The 12,880-nt window shown below is 37.8% G+C and overlaps 1 protein-coding gene across 5 annotated transcripts in view; it reads right to left on the bottom strand.

Annotated features, from left to right (window-relative positions):
- The window catches only part of LOC115216472 (nuclear envelope phosphatase-regulatory subunit 1-like), a 52,623-nt gene that overhangs the window by 19,092 nt on the left and 20,651 nt on the right, over nucleotides 1-12,880 (bottom strand). Inside the window, exon 1 of one of the 5 annotated variants that reach the window (XM_036504577.1) lies at nucleotides 646-830. The exons of the other annotated variants lie outside the window; for them this stretch is intronic. Within the exon in view, the coding sequence (XP_036360470.1) occupies nucleotides 646-724 (79 nt within the window). The 5' untranslated portion in view covers nucleotides 725-830. Of the gene's footprint in view, nucleotides 1-645; nucleotides 831-12,880 lie in introns of those variants that run through there. 5 annotated transcript variants of the gene reach the window in all.

The raw sequence follows: 12,880 nt of genomic DNA, 5'->3' as shown, positions 1-12,880 counted from the left end.
ACAGCATCAAACTGAAGTATTGGAAACACCACATATATGGATTTGTGTTATTTACATTATATAATATTGTACACAATTATGGAAATACAAACTTATCACTAACCACAGAATTCTAAATCACCAAATTCATGAGACACAAAGGTAGGATTTTTCTAAATTTTTCTTCTATTATCACAGCACTATCATATGTATAACACTCCTTCATATCATTTATGGTTATCTAGCAATTTATTCACAAAATATTCTCATCAAGTTTTCTCAAATATTGGTTAACTTTTCTACCAAAATTTCACTTTGATTTGTTCCTTTCTTTTGTAGAAATTCTACTCTAAAATTTGATTTTTCAGGCAAAATCTATCTACTTCAATATGAGTTAGCAACTTAAAATATATTTTAAATATATTGCCATTAAAGAAAAACTAAATCTAAAGTTTTAAAATTTAGTTTATTTACTACTTCAATATCTATATATTTTTAAAAATTAAAATTAAAAAGTGATAGTCTAAAACAAAACTTGAGCTTTAAGTCTTTTAAAGGGTCTTTCTAAAAGCAATCTGTAGCTGGAATTTCTTAATAGTAAATTAGACACAAATGAAAATTGTGAAGTTATGTCTACAAGAAACTTAAAATGAAATCTTTTCTTACCATTCTGACAGATAGCAATGTCTGTGTCTTCATCTAAAAGGTATTTTTGCCATTCTGTAAGTTCAGGTTCATCAGACATGGTAAGAGCAATGCAACTAGTTAGTTATCTGAAAATTCTGTCCTCTAAACCTAGTGATACAGTTGCTGGTTTATCATAGAGTTCAACAGTTAAGTGGATCCTAAATATGTCCTATTGTGTGTGTGAGAGAGAGAGAGAGGGGGGGAGGAAGAGAGAGAAAGAGAAGAGCAAGAGGATAGTGATAAACTTTTGAACTTATCTAAAACACAAATATCTGTGAACCTTAACAGATCATCCATAGAAATGAGGAGATAATATACAACTACCTAACAGCAATTATAATTAATACCTGTGTGTTTGCATCTAACTTTAGGTAAAATATTAAACAAATACTGTATAATACTCAATAAAACCCCTTGCAGCAGCTAATGTTTCTCCCCTTCCAGCAGCTCAACTAATCATGTAGGTGTGTCAAACTCATTTTGCTTTGCGAGCCTGATTGAAGTAGAAACTAGACCTCACAGGCAAAATAAGGACAATTATTCCTAATATTACTACTTATAATGTAGGCCAAAATTAAATAGATAAAGGGGTCAATATACATAATAACTTTATCTACTACATATGTGGGAAATTCTGTCTGTGGGTGTGTTTGCGGAGTTGTTTGCTAACTCCTCCTACATCGTTTTATACCTCTAGTATGTAACTGTAGTACATTCTTATCTCTATTGCAGTGATTTCCAACCTTTTCGCAGTGGTTCCCAACCCTTTTTATTGAAATGAGTTTTCACACAGACTCCTTTTAATATGCTTATCCTTATGTGTGTGTGTATGTGTGTGTGTGTACGTGTGTGTGTGTATCATCATCATCGTTTAACGTCCGTTTTCCATGTTAGCATGGGTTGGACGGTTCAACCGGGGTCTGGGAAGCTAGGAGGCTGCACCAGGCTCCAGTCTGATCTGGCAGTGTTTCTACAGCTTGATGCCCTTCCTCCGTGAGTGTAGTGGGTGCTTTTTACGTGCCACCGGCACAGGTGCCAGGGGAGGCTTGCAATGGCCACGATCGGCTGGTGCTTTTTATGTGCCACCGGCACGGAAGCCAGTCAAGGCGGCGCTGGCATCGACCACATATGGATGGTGTTTTTTACGTGCCACCGGCACAATTGCCAGGGGAGGCTGGCAACGGCCACGATCAGTTGGTGCTTTTTACGTGCCACCAGCACGGAAGCCAGTCAAGGCGGCACTGGCATTGGCCATGTAGGGATGGTGCTTTTTTTTAGGTGCCAGGGTAGGCTGGCAACGGCCACGATTGGGTGGTGCTTTTTACGTGCCACCGGCACGGAAGCCAGTCAAGGCAGCATTGGCATCGGCCATATATATATATATAAAAGAGATAATGGTGTCATTGAGACCCAATGGCGTCAGGTAATGCTGAATAAGTGCTATAAACAGACTATAGTTAAGTTCCAGATTTGGTAGTATTGCGAATAAAGGGTTCAACGTTGGTCAACGTTTGTATATAAGAATTTTTTGCGTAATAAGATAAAAAAACCAAGGCTGTATAGATATTATAGCATTTATAGATAGAATGTCTAGACCTTCTATCTATACAGCCTTGGTTTTTTTATCTTATTACGCAAAAAATTCTTATATATATATATGAAGTTTTTAATTTAATTCACTGACCCTCAGTAGGATCACCAGGGGTCCACAAACCCAAGGTTAGGAACCACTGCTCTAGTGTGTACAACTTAATAGTGTTTGGAATTAATGAAGGTTATCAATGTTGCAGATTTTGTGTGTGTGTGCATACATATATAGATCATCATCATCATCATTTAACACCTGCCTCCTATGCTGGGATAGGTAGGGTGGTGCTATAGGATCTGACAGGTCCAGAAATTGTACTGAAGCAGACATCGTACAGCATGCTTTTTTATTTTGTGATTTATATTTAATTAAGATACTTCTTAAAAATTACAGAATGATATTAGGAAAGAATTAGTGAAACAGTAGTAGGAATGAATATTTTAAAACATCACTGATATTTTCTGTTGCTCTTGCACACACAAAAACACAGATCCTTCTCTCTCTCGATATATATATATATATATATATATATATATATATATATATATATCACCATCATCATCATTTAATGTCTGCTTTCCATGCTGGCATGGGTTGGATGGTTTGACTGAGGTCTGGAGAGCTAGCAGCTGCACCAGGCTCCAATCTGCTCAGGCAATGTTTCTACAGCTGGATGCCCTTCCTAACGCCAACCACTCTGAGAATGTAGTGGGTGCTCTTTATATGCCACCGGCACAGGAACCAGTGAGGAAGGCCTGGCATCGATCATGTTCGAATAGTGCTTTTTACATGCCACCGGCACAGGGGCCAGTCAGAGAGTACTGGCATCAGCCACGTTCGGTCGGTACTTTTTACCTGTCACTGGCACAAAAGCCAGTCAGGGAGCACTGGCATTGGCCACATTTGGATGGTGTTTTTTACATGCCACCAGCACAGGAACCCAGTCAGGCGGCGCCAACATCAACTGCATTCCGATGGAGTTTTTTACGTACCACCAGCACAGGAGCCAGTCAGGGGACACTGGCTACAGCTACGATATTGGTTTTACTAGACTCAACAGGTCTTCTCAAGCATATCATATCGCACAACACATCAGGGGTACTCTTAACTGGGCCGGACATGCTGCGATCTCACTTTAGTTGCCGGGTCTTCTCAAGCACAGCATATCTCCAAAGATCTCAGTCACCTGTCATTGCCTCTGTGAGGCCCAATGTTCGAAGGTTATGCTGCACTACCTCATGCCATGTCTTCCTGGGTCTACCTCTTCCACAGTTAGGATGTGACACTTCTTCACACAGCTGTCCTCATCCATACGTAACACATGACCATACCAGTGCAGTCGTCTCTCTTGCACACCATATTTGATGCTTCTCATGCCCAACTCTCAAGGCGCTTTACACTCTGTTGTGTATGCACACTGACATTACACATCCAGCAGATCATACTAGCTTCATTTCTTTCAAGCCTACGCATGTCTTCAGCAGTCATGGCCCATGTTGCACTGCTGTGTAGCATGGCAGTTCACACACATGCATCACACAGTCTACCTTTCTCCCTGAGCAAGAGGCCCTTAGTTGCCAGCAGAGATAGGAGCTCTCTGAACTTTGCCCAAGCTATTCTCATTCTAGCAGCTGCCATCTCAGAGCAACCACCCCCACTACAGACTTGGTCGCCTAGGTAGTGGAAGCTATTAACTACTTATAGTTTCTCCCCCTGGCATGTGATGGAACCTGTTGTCTGCACATTTTCAGTGTTTACTGCCCCTGTGTATCTGCCACACACAAAAACTATTTTCCCAGTTAACTTTCCTTTGATATTGCTGCACCTTTTGTGTCCATAGCTTACAATGGGTACATCGTATGGAGTTTCTATCCACGCCTTTTCCAGAGATTAAGTCAGGCTATCTACCTGAAGGGGATTGTGGTTTGACAGCCTTCCTACTAAGACTTTCTAGGATGACCCTAAGGCCCTTTGATTCTAGACCTTGCTTTCACACCCTAAACTTCGTCTCTAGTTTTAGCAGTGACTCGGCTATTAGTGCAAGGTCATCAACATAGAGGAGCTCCCAGGGGCAGCCTGTCTTGAATTCCTCTGTTATTTCCTGACAGACTATAATGAATAAGAGGGAGCTGAGAACTGATCCTTGGTGAACCCCTACTTCTACTCAGAGCTATACTCATTGCCAACCCTCACCTTACTGACGCATCCCTGTACAGGGCTTGTACAGCTCTTACCAACCACTTGTCTATCCCCAGTTTCTTCATTGACCACCAGATAAGGGATCAGGGGGCCCTATCAAAGGCTTTTTCCAAGTCAACAAAAGCCAAATACAGATGTTTATCTTTGGCTAGATATTTCTCCTGCACTTGCCTTACCAGAAATATAGCATCAGTGGTGATTCTACCTGGCACAAAACCAAACTGCATCTCATCTAGGCTAACTCTCTCCCTAATTAGTTGGGCTATGACCCTCTCTGTAACTTTCATCATCTGTTCCAATAATTTGATATCCCTATAGTTATTTCTATCTAAAGCATCACCAGTTATTGGGTATGACTCCTTCACGAACTACCTGATTTACAATGTGAGTGACTAGACCATAACCTACACCACCTGATATTTTAAGCATCTCAGTATTTTCCCACCACCATGTTACATAGGTTCGGAAGAGACTTTGCACCAGCCACAGATTTGGTCTGTGGCACTCAGCAATCTGTCTCGTAGGAATTCCCAGCTGCCTTCTATGTCACAGGACTGTAGCTCCTCCTCCTTATCAAAGTTCTAGGTAAAGATATCCCTAAATCTCTAACCATGTGAAGAGTTCTTAAGCTTCCAAGTCCTTCTTTTCCAGATTGGTCTGCTTTTTGGCATCCTTCTGGCCTTGAGTCTAAAGTCACTAATAATTAGTCTATGTTGTGGGGTACATTCTTCACCAGGAGGGTCTTTGTATTTAAGAGCAACTTTGCATCCCACTGTCTGGTAAGAATGAAATTAATCTGGCTCGCAGAGTCACCTGATTGATAGGTTATCAGGTGACTAGCTGGCTTCCTGAAGTTGGTGTTGCAGATCACACAGAACTCCAGGAGCCTAGTTCCCTCTTCATTTCTGGTACCAATTCCATGGCCCCCATGTACACCATGGAAGATAGCAGGTTGGTGTCCAACATGCCCATTAAAATCTCCAGCCACAAAAATGAGACCATTGTCACTCATCTTTGAGGTAGCCTGCAGAAGAATATCATAAAAGTGTTCCTTTCTTTTCATTTGATAGACCCATGTAGGCAGAGATAACTGTAGCTATACCATTCTGCAAGACTAGCCTGAGTTTAAATACTCTATCACACACCCTCACTATCTCTATGACCTTATCCACCCATTCCTCTGCAAGAAGTATGCCCACACCCACTATTCCATCACTATGTGCTTTGTTTGTGAGGACCCTGGCTGAAGCTCCTCTCCACCTCTTGTATGCAACATACATCAACATGTCTCCATTCAAGCATCTCTACAATCTTGCTAGACCTACCTTTCAATGTGCCTACATTTACAGTGCCAAGTCTGAAAACTGGGAAAAAGATATGGGAGGTAACACAGGAAGGAGAGATGTTATTCGGCACCTGAAAAGAAGGCTCACGTGATTGTCTGGTAACAGCCGTCATAATAGTTGTTCTTGCTTTTAACCTACCATCATTCAAATGTTAGAATTGTTAAGGTTGTTGCTTCTACTGGGGGGAGTGAGGAAGCATTATATATAGAAGTGTTTGGGGTGTTGTAAATATAAGCGGTATGAGTATTGTGGGTGTAGATCATCATCATCATTGCTTAACTTTCGTTTTCCATGCTTTCCATGGGTTGGACGGTTTGACATGAGACTGGCAAGCCAGAAGGCTGCACCAGGCTCCAATCTGATCTGACAAGGTTTCTACAGCTGGAAGCCCTTCCTAACATAACCCACTCCGAGAGTACAGTGGGTGCTTTTTACACATCACCAGCACGACAGCCAGTCAGGCAGCACTGGCATCAACCACATTCGGATGGTCCTTTTTACGTGTCACTGGCACAGGAGCTAATTGGGGAGGGGAGCACTGGCATCAACCTATATATATATATATATGGACTTGCATTTATCTAAAAATGAATGAAGGTTATAGTGTCCTGGGATATTAGAGTAGTGTTATAATAGAGCAGGAGTAGGGAGGATAGCATTGTAGTTGTTCTGGAATGCTGTGGTTTGTGTATAGAGTGGAAATGGAATGTTTATGTTGTAATTAGGTTTTACATTTGTAGTATTTTTGATGTACAAAGACTTGATAACAAGAGGAGCATCCACTTGTAAAAAAGCTGCCTCAAATTTTATCTGACCAATACAAGCAATGAAAGTGAATGATGAAACAATGATTATAACATCATCATCAGCTTAACATTTGCTTTCCATGCTGGCATGGGTTGGACAGTTTGACTGAGGAGTGGCAAGCCAGGAGGCTGCACCAGGCTCCAATCTGTTTTGGCAAGGTTTCCACAGCTGGGTGTCCTTCCCAATGCCAACCACTCCAAGCGTGTAGTGGGTGCTTTTTACATGCCACCAGCATGAGGGCCAGGCAGGTGGCACTGGCATCGACCATGCTCGAATGGTGCTTTTTACGTCCCACCAGCACAGGAGCCAGGCAGTTCTGGCATTGACCACACACACACACACATATATATATATATATATATATATAGTAGATATGATACTTAGAAATGCATATACATTACAGAGATGCATGTAAACTAGAGTTGCATACATATAGTATAAACGCATGTATACAGTAGAGATGCATGCTTACTGTGGTTATTCATGCATATAGTTGAAATGTGTGTAATCAGCCAAAATGTATATATGCAGTATATATATATGTAAAGACAAAGAGAAAATATTTAGTTAAACTATAATCATAGATGTTGGTTAGGTAAGTAGGTGAAACTTTCATTATTATGGTAATAGAGACTGTAGCAAACAATGGTAGAGTCTCAGATATAATATAGTAAATTTTAAAAACCTTTGTTTAACTGAGATTATCCAAGCAATTAGTAGACAAATACTTCCTCTAGGAGTGTTTAGAATTTAATGCAAGTAACCAAGGAGGTGACCACCACAAAATCAGCTGATCAAAGTATTAGGACAATATAGTTGTTGCAATTTTGAGAGGATCTGGTTTTAAGAGGCCAACTGGCAAAAGCAATGGACATGTTTCAGTATTATTAAAACCAGAGTAAATCATAATCTAATCAGTTGGCAAGATAGAATAAATTGATAAACTGATAAAGAATACTATTACATAGGTGGGTGGGGGGGAAATATTGTCCAAAAATTTCAATTAACTGATCCTATAGAAGTTATGCTCCTTGAATGTTGGTTTTAGATTTCAAACACACTTGAGAGAACAATTTCACCTACTAAATGCTCATATGTAAGACTCAATCATTTTTGTAATTAGTATGCAGAACATTCACTCAAGGTATTTTCCCCTCAGCCACATTATTAATGTACAACTTTTGATTTGTGTATATAGAAAATGGTGGTATATAAAGAATGGTGATAAGTAATAAGGTCAAGCTCAAGTAAGGTGCAGATATGGCATGCTGGGTCTGCTGTTGCTGATATTGTATAGTCTCAAGTCTGCTCTGATTGAGATGACTTATAGAATGCAAGGCAATTCAAACATGATAATCTTATCTTATTTTCAAACATAGTACAGGATTGCATTATCCAATGTATCCTTCCTACACTGAAAATAGCAGGATGCAATTCAAAGGAGATTTGGCTGACATTTCTAACAGCTTGACTGACCATTTAGATGCACATTCTTCACGATGCTGTACAACACAAGTGCAGTGTTACGTGGGTTGTGTGATGTATGAAGAGAAAAACAAATATACCATCATACATTAAATAAGAAACACCTCGTCTATAATTTAATGTAGCTTCCTATAGGGTCCATATAAGGGTCTTGCCCCATAATTTAGTGTATTACTGTTGTTTTTAAAACCCACAGCTCTGAAAGGACAGGCATATGATTTAATACATTCCAACAATAACCAACCCACCACCTATTTTTTTTTTTAGACACAATGAGTATCATTATCAAGAGTGCTCTTCCTTTTCTTTTTTTAACAGTAGGATGTAATTTGATGAAGATTTGACTGATATTCCAAGCATGTAGTGGACTACTTTGTTGGTTCAATTAATGTGTAGCTGCATGTGGTAAAAAGATTGTTTTCACAAGTTGTAAAAGCTACTACAGGGTATAAAGATTGTAAGAGAAATTAGTATAATAAATGCTGTGACAGCTAAAATAAGAGAAGCAGGAGAGGAATGTAATTCTGACAAGGAAGGATTTACAACAGACAGACATACAGAGGTGGTTGGTTGATAAAACACCAGAGGATAGCAAATTGTTCAGAAGAGAAGGAGAAGGAAGTCAGTGATGAAATGAAGCTGTAATGTTTTGCTTTTTATGTTAATCAAAGCTACAAGAATTATTCTATAGATATTAGAGGACATTAGTCACTGTTAATGGAAATAACAGGTTGTTGAGTGGCACAACAAAGGTTATATTTCAATCTGTGCTAGTTTCTTCTTTTTATTCCCAGTTGACTACCTTTCATTCTCCTTTGATATTGATAAAATAAGCAAGATAATGTAACAAAGTCTGTGTATTTCAATAGAAATATGGTAACAAAAGGGGTTAAACATGAAGAAATGTTGGTTTGAAGTAGCAAGAAATAATATTTATTGAAAAGAATAAAAAGTTTTCAATGGTACAACAATGCATAATAATATAGACAATGGGCTATATACTTGTTGTAATTTAGATATCTAAGAATATCTGAAGAAGAAATATTATTCCGAAATATCATATCAGACTATGTTTGACTAAATTACAACAGGTATATAGGCCATTGTCTACATTATAGTACATTGTTGTACCATTCAAAACTTTTTATTCTTTACAAACAATAGACAATGCTTCAAGCGAACTACAATATTTATTGAGTTGATGAATTGGAAAATTATTACAGATCAACTTCAAATGATGTATTTAATTGATCTACAACAAATTTTCTTGACACCAAAACAATAAATTATTTCTTACATTTTCTAAAGTTTCATTTGTTCAAATATATGTTTTAATCCATTTCCTTCCTGTGCAAGACTCAACAAGAGATAAATATGTAGTTACACAAACATGAAATTTTTAATCCAGCTGATAAATTTTGTGATCTTTAATTGTTCATGACTTCTAGTTGCTACTGATTGATACACACTCACATGAAACTGTCCCTGGTTCTATGATACACACTTCTTGCCTAAAATGATCTAAATTCAAACCATCCATAGAAATTTCACGTTAATTTAAGGTCCAAACACCATCTTAATAATGACAAAATATCTTTTGCGACTTTGCATTATTTTCCATGAATGTGATAAACAGTTATTCATCATCATCACTATTTAATGTCCTCTTTCCATGCTGGCATGGGTTGAACAGTTTGACTGAGGACTGGGAAGCCAGGAGGCTACACCAGGCTCCAATCTAATCTGATAAGGTTTCTACAGCTGGATACCCTTCCTAATGCCAACCACTCCAAGAATGTAGTGGGTGCTTTTTACGTGCCACCGGCATGAGGTCCAGTCAGGCAGCACTGGCATCAACCACACTCGAATGGTGCTTTTTATGTGCCACCAGCACGGGAGGTCATTTGCTTTTGCTTCTAGATGACCATCAATGTGAAAGAGAAAAAAAAAACACAGCTTTCAGATGAAGGCCACTCTATGTAATGATTTCAAAGCTTTGTAATGTGTTTAATGGAAGAAACAGTAGTTTGATACATTTAAGATTTGCAACTGTAATATGGGCTGTGCAACTGTCAACAAGCAATACACCAGTTTCACTTCTTCTGGGTCACCTCTCTGGCAAATTCCCCAAATCATATAGTAAATACTTATCCATTCATTTAAGCATTCCTACTAGTTTTATAATTCACAGAAGTATGTGGATCTTTTACTTTTTTCCAGTTAATAGTAATTCATTCTCTTTCATCTCTTCTTGACATGTTGGTATAATTCCCAAAACTGAAACTACCTTTGCTTTCTTTAAATCCTCTTCTTTTCACCATATCATGTACAAGAATACCACCTCAAAGTCCAGGTTTGTCTGCACTGTGGATGTTATTAGACTGCATGTCTTTAGATTCTCAATTATCAGCTAGATTTACATTTACATCTTTCTTCTTGCCATGAAGCTTCTTGAATCCACTGTTACGTCTGGCTTTCCATCAAGACAACAAACCAGTCACAGAGTCAGACTTAGTTCTGTTGAGATGCTCTGCTAAATCTTTGGCCTTCTCTGATGGGATTAGTCTAGATAACCGAATGTCTCTGGGTTTAACAGTGATGAATTATTACGATAATTCCTCATCTTTTCCAGATCTCTACATTTCTGTTTCGATTTGCTTTAAATTGATAAGCTGCAATAATTTCTTCTTTCATAGCTTGGAGGAAAAACCCCAATTATTTTACCACCTTTGTCTGAGACACTTGATCAAGTAGAGTAACTATTTCATACTTGTCAGCAGTTAACAAGACATTTCCTTTTCTCTTAACAGCCATTCTTCTTACTTTTATTTCCCCATTAAGCTATTCTTAATAAATATGACATAAACATTGATCCATATGCCTTATAAGGACTAGAAAGTAATATATGGGTTTGTTCTGAGCTCAGTAATGCCAAGTTCATTATTTTATAAGACAACAACTGTGTACACATAATTTACTTATGTTCAACTTTGTTTTTTTTTTGTTTGCTTTTTTTTTTATTCATATGTATCAGTATGACTATGACAATCATTAGATTTAGTTCCATGTAAGGTTTTTTTTTAACTCCCTCTGATATTCTTCCATAACTCAAATTCATACACTCCAACAAGGACTTACACATAATTTCAGTTACTCAATGACAATAACTAAGGCCATGCAGGTTAAGAAAAATTTAAATTGGTCAATCAGAGGCTAATGTAGATGATAACAGAAACAATACAATGACATCCATTCACCATTTGATTCAGAACTATCTTCAAAAATTTATTTACGGAAAAATTCTATTAAAAAATAAGTTTATAGTATACAAGAATCCAAACTTTGTTAGTCTTTCACTCATTGAAATGGTAAGACTAACTTGAATATATTTAACTCTTAACATTAGTTCCCAAACTTGTAATGAAGAATAACACTAGATTTCCCCATACTCAATCCTTCCATCTACCACCATCCATATCACTCCTCTCTTCATTCCAGTACAATACCTATGTAATGAGAGTTTGTATTAAATCTGTTGGTATCCAATATACTGCTCCTTTTTGCTCGCCTGAACTGCTGGCCACCACTCCTACTCAAGTCATTTGCTATTTAATCCATTGCTCTCTCTTACTTTCATCCATTTCTACAACTAACCATATCCACCACCCTCTCTCTCTTTCTCTCTATCATTATATCCTGCCATTAATACATCTCTTTCATTAACCCTAGACCTATCTCTTCCACATCTTCCTTCTCTACCACCCTGTCATCCTGATCAACCTGTTTTTCTCGTCATACTCTCACTTCTTTCTTCTGCTCACCCTAGCTCATCTACAATTCTCCTCTTTTCTACTCACTATCTTGTTCACATAACCTTGAATGGACAAATACATCACAGAGTAATAGTAAGGACTCTTTTGTCTTGTGGAGGACAAGACAACTTCACATTAAATGAATACACTCATTTAAGTTGTTGGTGAATCAGCAGAGATAACATAGGATCCAGAGAACCAAAATGTTTTGTCCTCTTGAGGTTATGACAACCCCTCTAGTGCTGGAGCCACTACAAAATGTATCCCGTAACTACTGTAAAGTGGTTGGTTTTTAAGAAAGGCAGCTAACCTAAGAAACCATGCCAAAAATAGAATACATGGTCCTCTGATCCTTCTAAGAGGACAGTAATTCCAAAAATGAACTAACTTAGATCATGACAACCCATTCAACACCCTTCAGAGTGAAATGTGAATATAAAATGAAGATAATATTTGTAAATATGAAATACTGAGAGCTATCACTTTAAGTCAAGAAACTGGGAGCACCCAGAATTTGGTATGCATACCAAAGAAATTAAATATTCAGTTTCATACTACATTTACCTATTTTTAAAAATGAAGAACTGGCAAATAATCAGTGAATTTTATGCAGATTTGAGACTAAATAATTTGGGGTTTTGAAAATATATGCTATTAAGTGAATAATGGAATTGTTCAGAATAAAGTTAAACAGAATCAACTAGATGAGGTAAATGAAGTGAAGTTGAAATACTAGTGGTCAGAACAATAAAAATAGGTAACTAACATAAAATTTTCAGGGCATACTAAGAGACTAATGTTGGAACTAATTTGCATACATCTCTCATTTAGCACAGGTTGATTTTGAGGGTTTTAAGTGAATTTAACACACTGTTCTGGAGACAACTTCAGTCAAAAAATAAAATTAAATATAGTTCTAAACAGCACAATTACCAGCCATGTATGCCTAAAGTCTTTCTTATATATTCTTAATTCTA

Source organism: Octopus sinensis, linkage group LG1, assembly GCF_006345805.1.
Source record: "Octopus sinensis linkage group LG1, ASM634580v1, whole genome shotgun sequence".
NCBI lineage: Eukaryota > Metazoa > Mollusca > Cephalopoda > Octopoda > Octopodidae > Octopus > Octopus sinensis.
The sequence above is the reverse complement of the archived record's forward strand: the minus strand, read 5'-3'. Positions and strand labels throughout refer to the sequence as shown.